Source organism: Sinohyriopsis cumingii, chromosome 1, assembly GCF_028554795.1.
Source record: "Sinohyriopsis cumingii isolate HCF-2022 chromosome 1, ASM2855479v2, whole genome shotgun sequence".
Classification (NCBI taxonomy): Eukaryota; Metazoa; Mollusca; class Bivalvia; order Unionida; family Unionidae; genus Sinohyriopsis; species Sinohyriopsis cumingii.
Genome location: NC_142961.1, coordinates 38,264,335 through 38,284,648, shown reverse-complemented (window position 1 = coordinate 38,284,648; position 20,314 = coordinate 38,264,335). Strand labels below are relative to the sequence as shown.

Below are 20,314 nucleotides of genomic sequence, written 5' to 3'. Positions count from 1 at the left end.
TTTCAACAAAATGACTTCAGTTCTCCATCTAATCAAGTTGCCAAAATTATGAATGGTCTGCACTTTGGGTAAGGAAGAAATCTATTGATTTTCAAATCAGATGTCAAGGTCATTGTGAATGAGAGAACATAGCTGGCTCCTACATAATGATAATAGTTTTGCATTATATACTTGAACTGGGTGGCTGAGTGATTGAAGGTCCTCACCTTGACAGATAATGATATCTCACCTCTGTCTGTGTGGATATGAGTCTTGGCACTTTTGATCTTGGATACATGAGATAGCTTGCGAATATATTCCTGTTGGTCATTGGTTCTTTCTGGGGTTTTCTCCGCCAAATATACTGGCTGCCATGTATTGCCTCTCATGTGCTGAAATTTTGCATTAAACCAACAAAACAAATAAACATACTCAGACCAGAATTTGTGGCTGGTTTGCACTAGGCATAGGGAAGAAGTCTGTTGATTTTGGGGCCAATAGGTCAATGTTCAAGTTCACTGGGACAAAGAAGAAAAGTGGTTTCTGCAAAACAATTTCAGGTCTTTACATAGAATACTATTAAAAACAGTGTTGACATATCATGTACTGTTTACAGTACTCTTGGCAAAATTATTGCCCATTTGGTCATGCAGTTTAATGCAGTGTATGACATAATCTTATGAAAGCAACTAGTCCTGTAGTTTCTGATGGATCATGTTCAAACTTGGCATATATTAAGGTCATCAAGTAAAGATTTAGATACTGAAAAGTCTGTATGCTGGATGCAGTCTGTGACAGAAGTTTTGTGATTGAATCTACTTTGCAGTTTTCAGTTGATTACAGTGAAACTTCATACATATTAAGGTCATTATCAGAAGATTTCCATGTGTTTTCACTTGTTAAATTCAGTTTTTTTTCCACTTGCTGCATTTGTTTAAATTGCATTAGGACATTTTTGTGAATATGTAAAAATTATATATAACGAAACTTGTTGCTATTTGTGATTGATTCTGTATTTCATTTTTGGGGGCAGATTGCTATAAAACATTGTTATTAAATTATATCTTTATTTTGTGTAGAGAGCAGTGTGATCGGGAACAAGCATTAGATGACTTCAAAACAGGATTTGCCCGAATCCTCATAGCAACAGATGTAGCCTCTAGAGGATTGGATGTCAAGGACATAACGTAAGATGATTAGTTCCATTGTTCAGATTAGTGTATTTATTATTGATATGGATTACACTTTTAATATTGACAGTATTTATCCAACTGTAAACAGCATATACCCCAAATATACTCTTGTATAATACAGCTTATACCCCAAATATACTCTCATATAATACAGCATATACCCCTAATATACTCTTGTATAATACAGCATATATCCCTGATATACTCTTCTATAGTAGAGCTAATACCCCTGATATACTTTTGTATAATACAACATATACCCCTGATATACTCTTGCATAATACAGCATATACCCCTGATACACTTTTGTATAATACAGCATATACCCCTGATACACTCTTGTATAATACAACATATCTGATGTGCAATGTTTAAAATGGTATATTTTGAGTAATGGTGATCCTTTGTTGGTTATAATTTAGAACATTTATGGTTTTGTTAATAAAAAATTTTAATTTGGCATTTTGAGATTCTGATTATTGCTAATTTTGAAAATGAACACGAGATTTGTTTATATGTTTATTTAAAAAGCATTAATGTATTCTTGTTTTCTGCATATTTAATCTTTCGATCCATGTATAACCTATGGCAGACTTTATCATTGTTTATATCTATTTTTCAGATATGTGTTCAATTATGATTTTCCAAGAAACATCGAGGAGTATGTACACAGAGTTGGGAGGACCGGGAGGGCTGGGTAAGTGTCAAGTCCAAGAGTTGTTTTTGTCACTCAGTCAAACCTGTCACATTAACTACCTGCATATATGATCACCTGCATATAACAATAGACTTCTGACATTGTTTGTCCACTTTTCAGTTTACATTTTAGTAAATGAAAATAAATCACCAGAAAATAATCACCTAATACTTATACCACCTTCTTGAAACATCTTGTTTTAATCAGTGTTTGCATAGCTCTGATTTATTTATGTCCAAAAACTAATTGCTTACTATGTTCTCTCTGTAGCTGCATATATTATTAATCTTCTTTTCACTTAGTCGAGTGTCATTCACTTCAAGGGTCTCTTGTTTAGTCTTTCCAGCACTGGCAGATAATGAAATAATATTATCACTTATCAGCCACTAGTAGTAATGGTTAGTGACAACTGCATCATTGGCAGAAACAGAGTAGAATATGTACCATATAGTAAAGTCCAGCAGCAAGCAACATAGACCCAGATATGTCATCACATAATGTGGCAGCATACAAGGGCCTGTATTGTAATACTGATTAATCCTGACCAACCTGCATAGACCCAGTCTACCTGCACAGTAAGTGACAACAGATCTGGGTCTGTGCATGTAGCAGTTGGACTCTACCTATAAGTGAGTCTACATGGTATGTACATGTATGGTTTAACAGTGTTTTATTACAGTATTGACTATCACATTATAACTTGATTGGTCGGCAAGTCATGCCTGTAAGACGTTGATCTGTTCAACACTTGTGTATTTCTAAAGGATACCTATTTGTCAGTGAATAATTTACACCCAATATTGAATAACATAAACAGAAATCTCCCTTCACATAATGCACTAACAGGCAGTTAATTATTTTATGAACTACAGAACCAATCAGCCTATGTATTGTGGAATATTAAATACTATTTTTAAAGAATAAAGATTGCTGATTGACTGAAAATAATTGCCAGAAATGTTTTAAATTATTTTTGTTCAAAAGAAGGCCATGTCTTGGTAAATTATTCTCTACAGATGGCTTAAATTTAAACTATTTTCATTTTATGACAGACACTGCACATGTACTATTGAATGTAAATGGAGATTGTACATTTAATATTGAATTTAAACAGAGATTTCACTGGGCTGGATTTTTATAGTAGTTACCTGAAAGATAAATATTTCTCAAAACCAGAATATCATTTTGAACATTTAGGAGTTTTCTCTTGGACACTTTGTGTACACCGCTCCGGTGGCCAAGTGGTTAGAGCATCCGCCTCGGATGCAGGAGGTTGTGGGTGCAATCCCTGGCCGAGTTATACCAAAAACTTACAAAAAAAATGGTACTAACAGCTGCCTCGCTTGGCGCTCAGCATTAAGAGGTTAGTGTTAGGACTGGTCAGCCCGGTGTAATGATAATGTGACAGGGTGGGACATCATGCTACATGTCTGCGGCATGATGCCCCAGTGCTAGACATAACTATAAACTGCCACATTGCAGACATCGTAGCGATATGACTGATTTTTTTTAAAAGCTACGTTAAAAATCCAAATCACATCACATCACATCACATTGGACACTTTGTGAATGGGATGTACCATGTATACTTGCATATGCAAATGCCAACAACATAGACCCTAATCTGCCATTGAATAATGCACAGGCAGATCAGTGTTTATGCTCTTTGTTTTACCGGTTACTCCTCACAAACTGCCAAACCTTCCCATTATGGTCATTTGGGAATTGATTAGTTTATATGTGGTTGAAATTTTACATGGGGAAAGGGGGGTGGGTAATTTTGAGACCATTTTCCCCACATCATATTTGCCGAGATTGTATGATAAAATTAGAATTGTTAACCCTGTTGATTCATGTTATTCACAGGTAACAGATGTTTTCCATTTTAGCAAGACAGGAACAGCTGTGAGTCTAATGACTCGTGCAGACTGGGGATCGGCGAAGGAGCTGGTCAATATCTTGGTAGAAGCAAATCAGGTAATTGGTTCAAATTCAGATTTTTATTGTAATAAACTAGGTTCATTCATATTGTATGCGTCAGGCTGTATATTCTCATGAACCATAGTGACCCATTGATCTATAATCCACTTTATCCATTGTTTTGTAGAAGCCATTCACGGGCCACAAATATGAGCATGCCTCATGTCTGAATCGTTTATTAGTCTTTTGGGGGATATTGAGATGCCCTCTCCATTCCTCCCCATAAAGATACAGAATAGTGCCACAACATACTTAATCGTGAATACAGTAGAATTGTTGATGTGTCTAATGGGTGATGTCAAGATGGTGTCTCTACCCTCCATGAAGATGCGAAATAGCACCAGAATATACTATGTCCATGAATATAGTAGAATCATTGATTAGTCTAATGGGTGATGTCAAAATGCCCTCTCGGCTCCCCATGCAGACGTAGAAGCAGTGCCTGACCATATTAAATCTGTGTATACTGTAGAAGCTACAGGTGATTCCAATCAAGCCTTGGAATCATATATGATCAGTATGACTCAAATGACTTTGTTGTTGATCTGTCAACAAGTCGAAATGCCATTTTATATGTTATGATCCCACTGGAGATGTGCTTAGGATCCCACCAAGGAGGTGTGATGGCTCACAAACAAATATGACCATGCCCTTGAGGCCCTAGGGCTTGCAATCTTTTATCCCATCTGTGCATGACAGTATTAAGAAAACAAGCTGGATGTGAACTTGCCATTTGACCAATATAGATGGTCAGTCTGTACCAAATCAGTTAAGACTGACAGCCCATACCTACCTTTCTGCACCAGCTGCCCAAACTGGAAAGCATGTATTGTCTTTGGTACGCCATTCCGACAGCCAACCAACTGGTCCATCTGTACAAATGAGCTTTGTACAATTACATTGATCAGGAGTCTGTTGTCTCTGACCAACAAGCTGACTGTCCAGAGAGACTGCATAGTCAGCATGCCATACCAGTCATACTCTATCAGCCAACTAGATCACGGGGGTATTTAACATCTTTGGTACACGACTGCTGACCAACAGATACAGCTTTCTACATTGGTCATGGCTCTGATCTCTGACAGGCAAGGCAACCAATCGACCGAGCCAACCATTTCAATGAAATTTATAATGAACTGGCATTACTTACGAAACCTGCTCCAAACTGGCTGTGCTGGACTAGCATCCCATAATGTGATCATTACTGATGGGCAGAATGATGATATGTGCTGATGATACTTCATCATTTTCCATTGATTAAGGTGATGAAACCAATATGACTGAAAATGATGTTCGAATCATGGAACAGATGGAATTTAGTTGATAGCAATGATAGAGGAAATTTATAGGATTTTCTCTATTTTAATGCCATCAGTTGATTATACCTGCAGGGTCACTGCCATGGTATATGTAGACGATGATGACAGTTCATCATACACAATCTTGCTACAATTGTTTAAGATTGCAAAAAATTATCGGACATCAATTGGGCATTTGATTCCAGTAATTCAAGAGCTTCTATATCATGAGTCCGATGCATATAACTTCCTCATTCCACTGTTAAGAAGTCACATTCAGAGATATTTTTTCCACACATACCTTGTCTAGATCTTGATATACACAGCTGGATTTTCTTTTCCTTTTTATAACCTGGCCAAGTGAATTATTGGTGGTTATATTCTCCAATTTTCATATGGCCTTCCATTTATTGTCAATGATGCACCAGACTGACCATTCTTGCAAAATAATGGGTGATCCAAACCATCAGAAGGTCTCTAGATTTCATGGATTTCTTTGACTGAATGCCTCTACTTTTGTCAACCTACTTTCAAGAAGGAACTCCAAACAGTCACATAAAGGGAGATGATTTCGTACAAAAGAAAATGTTTTTCTGCTTGTAAAAGCAGGAGTAGATAGTACAGAAACTGCACAAACAGGGTTTCTACTCCAGAACATATCTGGTTATGAAGTCCAACAGCAGTTGAAACCTGTAATAGAGACGCAAGAAGCGTGTGATTAGTCTTTACATGTCTGACAAGTAATTCTGATTCATACAGCCCCATTCTAAGCCCTTTGACCTTCAATAAGAGTCAGGAGAGATGTCATTGTTCCTGCATGACACATGAGTTTGCTATCAACCAAGACGTTGAAGTTGAAGACCTTAGACCAAGTCATATCCTATTTCAGGACATCCTCCACAGAGAATGCAGCCTTTCTGTACAAGACACTACAGCACTATTCAGTAAGTATGAATTTTAGTCCAGGACAAGCACACCCATTTACAGTTCAGGCTGGTTAATCCATGTAGAGAAGTTGGACCTGATCCATTCTCAATATTTTAGATCTAGATATGGAATTCTTAACACATTAACTTTCTCTGAATGCATCAAAAGCATAGCTCATGCATCGTAGAAACATCAGGCAAGATGTTGTTTAATGAGGAACTTTCCTATAGTTCCCTGGTGTACTTAATGTTGGGGTAGACCTGTTATAATACCAGCAATCTGTTGGACTTGCGTTGGTCAGTGGAATGGGGATTTTTCACAAGAAGGCTCTTGCCAACCTCCAGGAAGTGAAAGCCATTCTCAATGCCTTTCTCATGCGAGTGGAACATATCCATAGTCCTGATAACGTCAGTTTGCTGATGGTGACTTCCCTCTGCAGTGGGAAGAGGGATATTCAATGCTTGACATTATAATTTTTCCATGGACCCAGAAGCATGAGCTGTACAGGGGTCTTTTAATCAGCTGGGAGGTAGTGGGGTCTTATACTTTCCCTCCATTAATTTGATTGTGAAAACAGTTTTAAAAAATGGGGCACAGACTGGAATAGCTCTGATTGCCTCACTAACATAAAACACTTGAACAATGATCTGCTCGATTTAGCAACAGATGTGCCAAGGTGAGTCATAGTGACCTCCATTCTGCTCAAGTAGTCGAGCTCACCACTAAACCATGTACGAACTTACTACTTAACGCCTGGCTCCATTCGAGGATGACCAGATTGAAAAGGAGTTTGGAACTTAAGTCCTGGAGAGGATAGCAACAGGTGAAGATCCTTCACTTTGAGGACATACGTAAGGAAATCGTGTGTTATCAATGACATCTGTGAAGTCACATTACTCCAAGTACCCATTTCCCAATGCCGAAACTCTTACTCATTCTCTATGAAGACAAGAAGTTAGCCCCTATCACATTCAAGAATTACTGCTTTGTGTGATCTTCGACACATTCTGACTTCATGGAAGAGAGTATTTTGGCCACGACAAGGTAACCTCTGACTTCTGGTCCTATTCTGACAATCCAGACCATGCTCGCTCACTTTGTTAACAGTGGAATCTCCTTGAGCCTGGAGCCTGACATGGCTAACTCATCAGTATTTCCCCCTCCCCAAACACACACTGAAGTATCAGTCATACCTGACCTACAGTAATTATGATAACACTAAATTCAACATATAATACATATGATATCCATAGAAACAAACTGCATGCAGTTCTGTTCTGATGATTAATTTGTTCTAATGACACAGCCTGGTTCCTTCCTAAGAACAGATTTCTTTCACTAGTCAAAAAAAACCTATTTGTTTCTTCCCCTTGATTGATCTTTTGAGAGACACAAAGGTGCATGACCCTGTACATACACTCAGATGTTACCCGAGACGCATGGATAGTATCTGCATCAACAGTAAAAGACTTCATACAGTTGAAGGCAGGAATGCCTGACATCCTCAAGTGCTAACTGCTTGGCCAAAGGGAATTATTAAATTAGTTTGTCCTAAACTCTCAGAGCATCAGGCACACTAATAAAGATTTCAGCTCACAATATATAAATGAATTCCATGAGGCTGGCCTTGAATATAATGTCTCAGTTTGGGACAAAGAGGAGTCAACTGATTGGACACACAGTCTGCCTTCTGAAGTTTCCATTTGCATGACATGGCCTCGCTAAGGAGAGAACTGAGGCTCGTTGGGTTAGTGGTACCTGCACAGGCATTTACTACTTCCCATTCATGAAAGTACAATCTATGACTGCGACATAAATTTGACACCCTGGCTGGATTCACCTGGAAAACTTGTGATGGCGAGACAGTAATCAAGTGTGGTATACCACATGGATCTCCCACATACTTTTATAAACAAATTGCCTCATGTTGTGATAAACTAACATTAAGAAACATTCATCCTTTTACTAGAGCCATCATGCTCCTTACAGGGTGCTCTGATAATTGTAGTCTCATCAGCATTTCCTCCTCTTCCTACCTATTCTCGTAATGTGATCGGGTATTTGACAGAGAAAGCATATTTGTCAGTAAATTATGTTTCACTGACAGGAAGATGCTTCTTATGATGCCCAGTTGGTACTGTATGAAAATGGTGTCAACATGAGATCCAGTTTGGCCATGACAGTGGCCATCTTTAAAATCTTGTTATTGTGACTGCTTGAGAAAAAAATCATCTATTGAAAATATTATCTGTTTTTCTTCAAAACGATAGTGTATCAACATAGGGTTTTCACCAATAGACTTCTTATACTTTACTGGTCGTAAATGAAAAAGATGCAAGCAAGTCATACATTCAGTAAGGCTGCCACAATGTCTTTAAAGTCTTGTTGTCAGTACTCCTCCAAAATGGATAATCATTATAACATGGGGTTTTCATCTAAAGACTTCTAATGATTTCATGTCTCCTTTGGTTCTAAATGAAAATGGTGGCAATCTGACATCCAGCATGTGTACCACAGCAGATAATTTGAAATCTTGCTATTGTCGAAGAATATCTCGAATTCCTGGAAATTCTTTTCACACAGTAGAGCACAATTCCCATCGAGGGACTCTTGATTTATCTTTTTTTTCTTGTGGAAATATTCTCATGAACAAATGTACTTACTATCATAAAGGACTGCTCTGGTGGCCTAGTTGTTAAAGTGTCCACCTCAGATGAGGTCATGGGTTCGAACCCTGGCCGAGTCATACCAAAAACTTATAAAAATGGTACTAACTGCTGCCTCAATATGGTACTAACTGCTGACTGGTCGGCCTGATGCCAGGATAATGTGACCGAGTGGGACCTCATGCTACATGTCTGCGGCACAGTGCCCCATCGCTTGACATCACTATAAACTGCAGACATTGTAGTGATATGACTGCAAAATTGTCAAAACTACATTAAAAATACAAAATCACACAGACACAAGTATAATTTCGTAAACTTGTTTGCTTAATAATGGATATAGTTTTTGTATTTATGCTCTGAAAAATTAATTCATGTCAGATTGTAAGAATAGATTGTCACTAATATGTTTTTACAACAATTTCTTAATTCTGTCAACGCAAGTTTTGTAGCATGGATAACTATTGGATACAAATATATGCTCTTTTTTTTTCATAAACATTTGATCTTAAAAGAAGCCATATATCCCAAATAATTGTTAGTGATAAATGGAACCACAAAAAGAATGAAGAATTTAAAATTCCGAGCAGATTTTCTATTACTGTTTGGATATTTGGTATGGAAAGAACATTTATTTTTATACACAAAAATGATATCTGTATAACATGACACTGTATCTTATCTACCTTTTGAAGGAGGTGCCTGAAGAACTCCAAGAAATGGCAGAACGTTATGCAGTTCACAAAGAGAGGCTTAGGTCTGAAGGAGGAGGTCGGTTTGGTCGTGGCCATGGAGGACGAGGAGGTAGAGGGCGACGAAGAGATGAGGGAATATTAATGCCCAGCTATGGGATAGCTTGATTGATATTTTATTTATCAGTGGTCATTTATGCTGTGATACATTCTGATGTGCTCTTCAGCAGTGATGAATCAACATGTGGTCAGTGATGACCATCTGATGACATTTCTCATGAACTGACTGTCCTTGTTGTGAAGGAAATGAAAGCCACTGCTTAGAGGACTTAGGTTCCAGTTTAGAACTCATGTGGTTTCACTTTGTTCTTAGGATTCAACTTGTAGTGATGTTTTTGTTAATATAAACCATACTCTCAGAGGCATATTTTGCAATGCCACAAAATAACGACACCCAGAAATAATATGGCAGAGTTTACTATGTTATAACCATGGTATCTATTCATCCAACAGTCTCCCTTGTCCATTAAAATTTGGGTTTTTGCATGATAACTTTTAGTTAAAGACTACACACCATGACCAAACTTTGTGGTTGGTTTTCACTTGAAGGCAGGAAAAGCTGTTTAATTTAGGGGTCCAAAGTTTAGATCACAGTGACCCAGAATAGAACAACATTTCATAATAGACAGCTTTAGTTCTAAACCACATATCTTGAATCTTAGTTGTCTTTTTTTCTGGTGACATGTTTGTACACACCAGGTAATAAAACTTAACCAAGCTGCGTCCATATTTATTGTTATGTGAGAATGATAAATTTCTTTGGGCCAAACATAATTTGGTAACTTTCATGGTGACACAAGCTATACATTTTAGAGAATTGAACAAAATCTACATGTGCTATGAGTCAAAATTTAATGATGAATAAACAGTCATTTTCGACACTTTTGTTAATGTTGTCTGTTGAAGTGTGTGAATTTATCTCTGACAATATGTTCTTAAACTAACAGAAAAAGCAAAACCAACAAGTTTTGTAAATTTAACAAATCAGTTCTCTGTGGTATAAATGAAAATTGAAGAGGAACTTATAGTACTGTGAATTAAATCCTAAATAATCCTAAAAGTTCCACTACAACAATAAAAGTATGGAGTGAATTAATTTCAGTCCTGAATGTGCTGATGTACCAATAGCCTTGAATAGATGGATGTACCAACAGTTTAGAATGTCCTTGAATGAATTCACAATAATCCCAAAATAGTGTTTGAGTCCGAAATGCCAGTGAACATTTTGTAATTCCACTGAATAATTTTAAATAAATGATTACTCTCAATTTATATCAAAACACAACAGTAAATAATTCTGGAGACTAAACATAAAGAAGGAATGAATTATCTGATTGATCTCAACCTTATATACAATAACCTTTTCTGAAGAAAACTCCATCATCTTAATGGAAAAATACTCCTAACTGTAAATATGTTCTTTTCTAGAACATTCTAAGGTCATAATCAAAGTTAGGTCTTGAACTCAAACCCAGGTAAACAAACAAGACCAAAATCCAGGTGCAGTAAAGATCAAGCACACAATACAAACTAAATATACATAACACATTCGTTGCGTGAATCTTGGGTATGAACTGACAATATATGAAGTTTGTGTAAAAGAAGGAAAAATGTCAAAGTGTGTAAAGGTTTGAATGTAACCAGGAAAGGTCCCTCACCCTCCACTCCAACAGATCTTGTACCTGGCTTCAACAAATATAGAGTTAACAGCAAAAGTATTCTTGCCTCTCCCAATCACCGAGAGAGGTCAGAAAGTTAAATTTTATTAGTTATTTAGTTGCTTGCAAATTTGCAGATGGGGGTAAGCCTTTTAGTACCTGCCTGATGGTGGAAAGCATGGAATTCAATCATGTCTACCACATAAGACTGAATATAAATGTAATTATGAAAAGATGGGTAAGAAATTAGGGTACGAGTATGTACCTTAAGATGGATAAGAAATTAGGGTATCAGTATGTACCTTAAGATTCATATGAATTTAAATTAAATCTGGAATTATAGCAATAATTCTTTGAGAGATGTAATTCTTATAATCAGGTTTACTTTCCATCAATGTATTTTTTTAAAGTTTCAAAGCCTATTGAAGTAGCCTTTTCAAACATGAATACATTATCCCACCTCCAGATATGCCACTATGGCCTTAGTAATGCACTGCCAAAGCCTATCTGTGACCTTGACTTGCAACCTTCTGACAATCCACTGTTGGGAATGTTTCATCTCCTTTATCTAACATGTGCTAAATCTGTTAACAATATATTTATAAAAACAGAAGACAAAGAGGTTGCTGAAGTTTACCAACATATATGTTCATCTGCATATAAAAGCCATACAGTTAACCATTTCACTATGCAGGCTTATTTAATATTGTAAACAGGCAACCCTATGTATGTTATTTCCCAACCTTTTTATGGTGTCAATTTTACATATATTACTATGCACTGAATAAGGGCTGTTCCAGTAAAACATATATCCCCCCGGGGACGGCACTTCAAAAAAACTTCTGTAGGAGCTTGTGTTTCGAACTATTTTAATTCTGACAGTGGAAGGTTGGTTAGGAAAATCACTTCTGTTGTGGGTTGTGCTAACAAAATGAGAAATGGCTGGTGGGTTTGTCAGAAAGAAAAATGAAAAAAAACCCTGAATATATATTTAAAATCGCATCTACCCCCCTCCTAGCGGTCTAACGTGAATAAAACATTGGGCCAGAAAATGATGCCAGTACACACGAGTGCACGTACTTTGTACGAATTCGCGTACTTTTAAAGCAGTGATACGTGTTCAGCAAATTACGTCAACACTGCGGATATAAAAAAATGTTCTTTGCGCAGTATGCAATTTTTATTAAACTTTTAACTTTAACTTAAAAAGTGCATTTCGCGACGTAATTCGCGCTGCTGCAGCTGTCTCATGATTGATGAGACATCCAGATATCTGGATATTTTGGTTCGACATGAATGGCTGTTAAACGAAATTTGATTCATTCATTGGCCCTGGAACAGGCATTTTATGGAGATTTAGCCTTACTTTCATTGTGGAAGTTTTACAAATGCGCATTTCCAATAAGGGCCACACATGAAACCAAAACGGTTGAATCACAACACGGTTTGTCTTCAGACAACGTTTTTCAGTCGGCAAATACTGCCTGGTGATAGCTATGATGACAATGAATTTCATGTATATCGGTCTGTTGGACATTGGAAAAATGTCACTGGAAATACCAGTGTGTGATATTGAGCCCAAAATTGATGTTGAGTGCGAGTCCGATGTACGTGTTGGATGGACAATATGCCGGTTATATTTATTAAATATACCCATGTCTAAACAAGCATACTATGGGAATGTTGGACTTAAAACCCCAATACAGCATTATGGAAGTCAAAAATCTGGCATAAGAGGCAGCAAAACACTGATTCAGGGAAGTGAATCTTTGGCAGGGTTCATGTTAGTGAAAACTGACAGAGGTCTCGGAAACGCTTAAAATCATGCGTATCTGGACACCAATTTTTTTTTATTTAGGCGGGCGGTAAAATTCAAATACTTGCCAGTCCTGCTTTGGTCACCTGCATAGTGGAAAAATGTGTTGATCAGTTAACTGTGATGATATTTACAATGACAGAATTTAGTGGTTGAAAGCACCCCCCCAGTCGTCACCATTATGAGAGTACATCAAAAGAACATGCTGCAATAGCTCAGCAGCGAGATCAAAGGCTTTGACTGGCAGCTGGGTGGGAAAATCTACTGATATTTACAGTGCTTGAATTTAGAGGCAGAAATACCCAGAGATGTACATGTGGTCATTTATAACAGTACATCAAATAAACAACTTTAGCTTTCATTCTTGTGTTCATTTCCAAGTGTAACGGAATAAGCAGTGCACGTGACCTCGGAATCATGACATGTTGAGACATAGACTTGAATGAGTATTTTGGGGTTCAACGGCAAACTGATGAAGATTGTGAGATTCAAGAGAGGGCTATAGTTGCTAGAACTGATAATTTGAAAGGTACATTAGCCAAGTGTATGAAAGTGTGTGATGCCTAGCTTAGTGCTTTGAATAAGACCTTCCTTGGATCAAAAAAATTCAGACTCACTCTGATGGACAAGCAAGAGCTATGTCAGTGTTATAAATATGTCAGTGTTATAAAGAATGAAGAAATTAAATTCTATGGCAACCAGTAGTTACTATAATTGGCATAGTTTTCTGAGAGGGGACTGCAACTTTTCCTGATGGGACTCATATTTTTACCAAAATGGGAGTCATGGACTCTTAGTTTTAAAATCCTAACGAGACCTCTGATTCAAAACTTTTCTTTCTGGGACAGAGATATCCAAGAGAGAATACCCATGGGGCCATACATGTGAGATGTTGAAAACTGCACAACAATAAAGAACAGTAACTTGTTCAAGCTAGTTATGCATATGCGTTTCAGACAGCAGGCAATGAAAGGAGTTCACAGCACAGAATAATATTTGTACATCGAGGAGGAGGATCATATTAAATTCAGAAACAATTAACAGATTAATGCTCATAAGGACCATCAGAGAATCCCCATACAACATAATTGAGTGTGTGTAGATCTCAAGTTGGCAGAACCACTGAGCAACAAAAGAATAAAAAGACAAACTTTTGTATCATATGCATATGTGTGACCAAATGATGTACATGCTCTCTATGTGCAAAAATTAAATGACATTAAACATAAGAGACTGACTGATCTGTGTAAACTCAAAGCAAGATGGATAAAATTTGACCTGTTTATGTTCGGTTCTTCCATATATATAGATCATGGTGGTATTTTCTGCAGACCTTTTGGCACTTAGTTCCAAGCCATCATTTGGTATTTGTATTGCAAAATGGATAACTAAAAAAGTATATTATCTAGTATAATACATTTTTAAGCAGTATCATTAACTGATGATGAAATAGATGAAAAAATACTTGATGTCATTCTGATATATGGATTTTTTTACTACAGTACTAATCTGTTTATCCTGATTCTTTTCATTTTTTTTACCAAATCCTTCAGGCTTACTGGTACTGGTGCTTTTAATAAAATTGTAACTTCTATTTTCTTGCAATCTAAATATTTATAATGATGTGTTATTGTCAAAAGGTAAAATATGCTTAGTGTTGTAAAATCTAAAACTATTAATTAGCAAGGGATTAAAGTAAAAAGTGGACAGAAGTTACTGCCATATTACAGTGCTGTTAGAAACAACTTGTACAAGATGTATTTTGCACAAAGTTGTAGAACTAGCACTCGTATTGTCACCACATATTCTACTTAAATAATTATATCATTATTTCTGTATAGTCCTATCAGTATTTTCCCAGTGGTAGTAATTTTCTGATCTGATGTTCATTTCTTGTGCAATTTTTACACATCAAGACTTCTCACTGTATCATTAAAAAACAATGTAATCTGCACCAATTTGAGAAGAAATTAATTTTTTTAACCCAAAAATCACTGAAGCTATGAGTTCCCTGCATTAAAGTCTCACATTAAATAACATTTGAAGTAGCCACGATAGTAGTTTAGGATGCAACTATACTATTCACCTTTGGTATATCCAAATCTTGAATGTGATGGAGGAACATAACTCCAAAATAAACATATCAATTTTAGAACCTGTTCAGTGACTATGAATCAAATATCCGAGTCCAACCGAAGTGTTAGAAATTTTTTAATTCTCCTGATAACATCGTAATTAGCTGTCAGATATGGAGTAAGCCTATGGTCTTTCTGTCCTCGAAACCAAGACACCACCACAACCACGTGACCATGCCCAATGACATCACAGTAATAATCGCTATACAACTAAAGATGACATCTGTTAGAGAATTTTGATTTCATTAGAGCTGTAACAGAGTGGAACAGTAAGAAAGAGTGACAGATATTTAAGTGTTAGGGAGATATTTAACAATGGCTATTCCCACCACCACCACTTCCTCATTGGAGATCACACACATACAAAACTTAGAGTACATCCTGAAATCCTGGCAGCATCCCTGCAGAGGAGATAACTTGACTATTCATTTTTATTGGTCTTTGGTTATCCCATGGTATTTATGTTACTTGAACATTATCTTACAGTGTGTCCATTCAGCATGGTCGAAAAAGGCTTACAACCATTGAGTTGTTCAAGGACTCCCATTACTACAGATGTGAAAGAACGAGAACCATACTATAAATCAGTGAAGATAAAATAGAGTATATATGTGTTTGACTGTCCCTGATTGGTTGATAATGAAAGTAAGATTTTAGTAAAAACAATCTTTTGAGAGCTTGTCCTACTTGTAACTGAAAAAAGTGAGGGACATTGTTTTATTAACATAATTTCCATCCCTTTACAGACCCGAGTTGGGACGACTCATTACTGAAATCAGCAGCTGATTCTTTGGTGCAGTATTGAAAGCACACATTTCAAATTTGTATAGATCCAGAAAATGGTGTGGCTGTTATGGGTTTTTTTCTTCACAAAAACTGTCATCATAGATGTGTCTATACTGATATAAATTTGATCATGAGCACTCAAAATTTTAAGTTACTAAATTTTAATATCGTGGTGTTTGCACAAATTTACATGGGAACTGAATTAGTGCAGAGTCCTGAACTCTTCAATTTTGTGCAGAAATATGGAATCCAAGCAGAATATATCCAGAAATGTAGAGGTTTTTAATCTTGAATTTAGTCTCCCCATTGTGTTTCACACTGATATGCATATTCACAGAACATCTTTATAGTAGTAGGAAAAGTAAGTGAGAAATTTAGATACATATCATAAACAAGACAAACAGTATGTGGGGGGAGAAGATCATTAGAACAGGCTGGAATGGAGAAGTATAATAAAAACAATAATGAGTAGAAGTGTGCCTCCTTTTTTAGGTGTGCAGCATTATTTTCTTAGCTTCAGTAAGAAATTTCATCAAAAGGAAGACAATAAAGGGTGTACAGTTAACTAAACCAATATGAATTTAGCTACTTAAAAGCTGCATCAAATTGATTTTAACCTTCTGGTCTGTTTCTGTCCATTCTGGTGATATGTCCACTGAATCAATATGGTTGATAAAAATATTTGGCAAATTTAAAAAATTAAAAATCTTTTGGCAGATTATGATTATACCCTACTTCTGCCTGAGAGATGTGAATAATTTTATTTCTTGGTTTGTTTATTGTAGTTGTTGCTCAATTCAAATGCATAATTGAAAAACATTGATGCATTCTCATACTTTGTTACAAATATTTATTACAGATGCATATCATCAGATATTGGTGAATATAGCTTGAATAAGTTACAACAGTTCTAGTTGGAACAATGAACATTGTTAAGAGAAAATTTAAGTGAGCTAAAATGTAAACTTTTCGGCAGTGTCTGATGCAGGATTGCTCAAGACTTTTCCATCTCATATGCTCACCATGAAAACTCCATTTGCACCAACTGATGATGACTTTCAGGTAACTGTCAGAAAGACATAATTGACGATATTCTATAGTCTACAAAAAATACTTGAGTCAAAAGTTGTAAACTCGTACAGCCATGGCAAAAATGATTGACTAGTACCTTTGCTGCTGTTGCTACAGTTGATTAGTTGGTTGATTCAGTGTGGTTTGATTTTTGGTTTTTTGGTGATTTTTTTTACAATATATTAGGTGGAGGAAGGACCCCGAAAGACCACCAACCTAAATTGGTTGATCTGTGACACCAACTCACTCTGTGAGATGTTTAAGTGATGTAAAAGCAGGCACCTTAGTACACTTGGGCACATGGAGCCTCTGTTGATATGACGTTTATCTCCAACAGCTGAAGTCATTTAGACATGAGCTCTCGGGGTTTCAGTAGATCAGTATGGCCTTACACCATTTTCAGATGAAGAAAATCTATATATGGCAGTCAGTTTTACTGCTGAAGAAAATCCAAGTCCTTTTGAGACACCAAACACCACTTATGTAGAACCACTGACCTTCCACAAGTAACTGGCAATATTCTCATTAGCACATTGGAGCCAAGTGATCATATGACAAGCATCTTGTACCACTGCCATGGAAGCCTCTCAGATCTGTATCATAAGACAAGCATCTTATACCACTCTGCCAAGAAAGCCCCTCAGGCCATAGGTATAAGTCTCATATGAAAGACTAGAAGTGGGAGATAGATCTGTGACAACTGGATTGAAAGTGCATAATGTTACTGCTAGGCCATCAGTGATGATGATGCTGTTGACAATGCAGTTAACTGCAATGACATTGATTTTATGAGTGCTCTGGGAAAAATGATTCCTTGACTTTCATCCATTTTTTTAAATCTATGATATAAAAATGTTTGACTTGATATATTTTGTTATAACTTTATATTAGTCTTGCAACAAGGCGTAAAAATAAGACATCGGTAACTGAAAAAGATGATCTTACAAGAAATGATATAGTGTAAAAGTAGACAAATGATGCAACATCACTTCCACAGGCGTCATTGTTTTTTTTCTCTGACAAATCATACAAGTTTACCAAAACATTTATTGGAAAAAATAATAACAATGAATCATAGAATCTGACCACACATTTAAAGCAATACAAGATTTAACTATTATTCTAATCAAAAGCAGCATGCCTGTGAACAAAGAAAAATAGCAAGACATATTGATCACTTTAGGAAACACAGAGTTTAGTAAGGATACAAATTCATGATTTCTGTATTAAAATGGAAATATCTATTATAAAATCTGTATTCATGGATGTTAAATTAGTAGGTATTAAGGGACTGATCAATGACATCTACAAATAATAACCACCATGAAAATCTCTGATTTCACAGTATCAGAGACATACTTGGCTGACAGAAAATCAAACAAAAGGACAAAAGACTGATTTTAATGAATGAATGTAAATAAAAATATGCAGTAGATTATATGATGTATATGAATTCAGTAGATTACCTCCAGCCAGCTGTCATTTAAATCACTTCTGTCCCCAACCCAATATTAAAATCGCTTCTACCGCCCACTAACCCATAGCCAGAAATTATGTTAAAAAATATACTTCTGTAGGGGGCAGTGATTCTCGATTAAAACACATCTGACGGTGGATCATAATTTTTTTAAATTGCTTCTGTTGTGGGTTGGTTGAATTTGAAAGTGCCTTCCCCCCGGGGGGTATATGTTTTACTGGAACAGCCCTAACAACTATTTCTAGAGATAATGGCAGAATTAATTAATTAAAGAATTAATATGCATAAATATTTCTGTATTTAATTTCATCCAAGATCTTAGTCATATAAACCAGTTTACAAGGTTCTACCCAAATCCAATGAGGAACATCATATAAACCATTTTACAAGGTTCTACCCAAATTCAACGAGGAACATCATATAAACCATTTTACAAGGTTCTACCCAAATCCAAGGAGGAACATCATATAAACCATTTTACAAGGTTCTACCCAAATTCAATGAGGAACATCATATAAACCATTTTACAAGATTCTACCCAAATCCAATGAGGAACATCATATAAACCATTTTACAAGGTTCTACCCAAATCCAATGAGGAACATCATATAAACCATTTTACAAGATTCTACCCAAATCCAATGAGGAACATCATATAAACCATTTTACAAGGTTCCACCCAAATCCAATGAGGAGCATCATATAAACCATTTTACAAGATTCCACCCAAATCCAATGAGGAACATCATATAAACCATTTTACAAGGTTCTACCCAAATCCAATGAGGAACATCATATAAACCATTTTACAAGATTCTACCCAAATCCAATGAGGAACATCATATAAACCATTTTACAAGGTTCTACCCAAATCCAATGAGGAACATCATATAAACCATTTTACAAGGTTCTACCCAAATCCAATGAGGAACATCATATAAACCATTTTACAAGGTTCTACCCAAATTCAATGAGGAACATCATATAAACCATTTTACAAGGTTCTACCCAAATCCAATGAGGAACATCATATAAACCATTTTACAAGGTTCTACCCAAATCCAATGAGGAACATCATATAAACCATTTTACAAGATTCTACCCAAATCCAATGAGGAACATCATATAAACCATTTTACAAGGTTCTACCCAAATCCAATGAGGAACATCATATAAACCATTTTACAAGGTTCCACCCAAATCCAATGAGGAACATCATATAAACCATTTTACAAGGTTCTACCCAAATCCAAGGAGGAACATCATATAAACCATTTTACAAGGTTCTACCCAAATCCAATGAGGAACATCATATAAACCATTTTACAAGGTTCTACCCAAATCCAATGAGGAACATCATATAAACCATTTTACAAGGTTCTACCCAAATCCAATGAGGAACATCATATAAACCATTTTACAAGGTTCTACCCAAATTCAATGAGGAGCATCATATAAACCATTTTACAAGGTTCTACCCAAATCCAATGAGGAACATCATATAAACCATTTTACAAGGTTCTACCCAAATCCAATGAGGAACATCATATAAACCATTTTACAAGGTTCTACCCAAATCCAATGAGGAACATCATATAAACCATTTTACAAGGTTCTACCCAAATCCAATGAGGAACATCATATAAACCATTTTACAAGGTTCTACCCAAATCCAATGAGGAACATCATATAAACCATTTTACAAGGTTCTACCCAAATCCAGTGAGGAACATCATATAAACCATTTTACAAGGTTCTACCCAAATCCATTGAGGAACATCATATAAACCAATTTTTACAAGGTTCTACCCAAATCCATTGAGGAGCATCATATAAACCATTTTACAAGATTCTACCCAAATCCAATGAGGAACATCAT

The 20,314-nt window shown here is 36.2% G+C and overlaps 1 protein-coding gene across 1 annotated transcript in view; it reads left to right on the top strand.

The window, feature by feature from the left end:
• Window positions 1-10,371, top strand: part of LOC149806734 (putative ATP-dependent RNA helicase DDX53) — a 75,004-nt gene extending 64,633 nt beyond the window's left edge. The window contains exons 17-20 of the mRNA XM_089956987.1: window positions 1,059-1,166; window positions 1,795-1,869; window positions 3,759-3,846; window positions 9,436-10,371. Of these exons, the coding sequence (XP_089813113.1) occupies window positions 1,059-1,166; window positions 1,795-1,869; window positions 3,759-3,846; window positions 9,436-9,600 (436 nt within the window). The 3' untranslated portion in view covers window positions 9,601-10,371. The remainder of the gene's footprint in view (window positions 1-1,058; window positions 1,167-1,794; window positions 1,870-3,758; window positions 3,847-9,435) is intronic.
• Window positions 10,372-20,314: the final 9,943 nt, after the last annotated feature.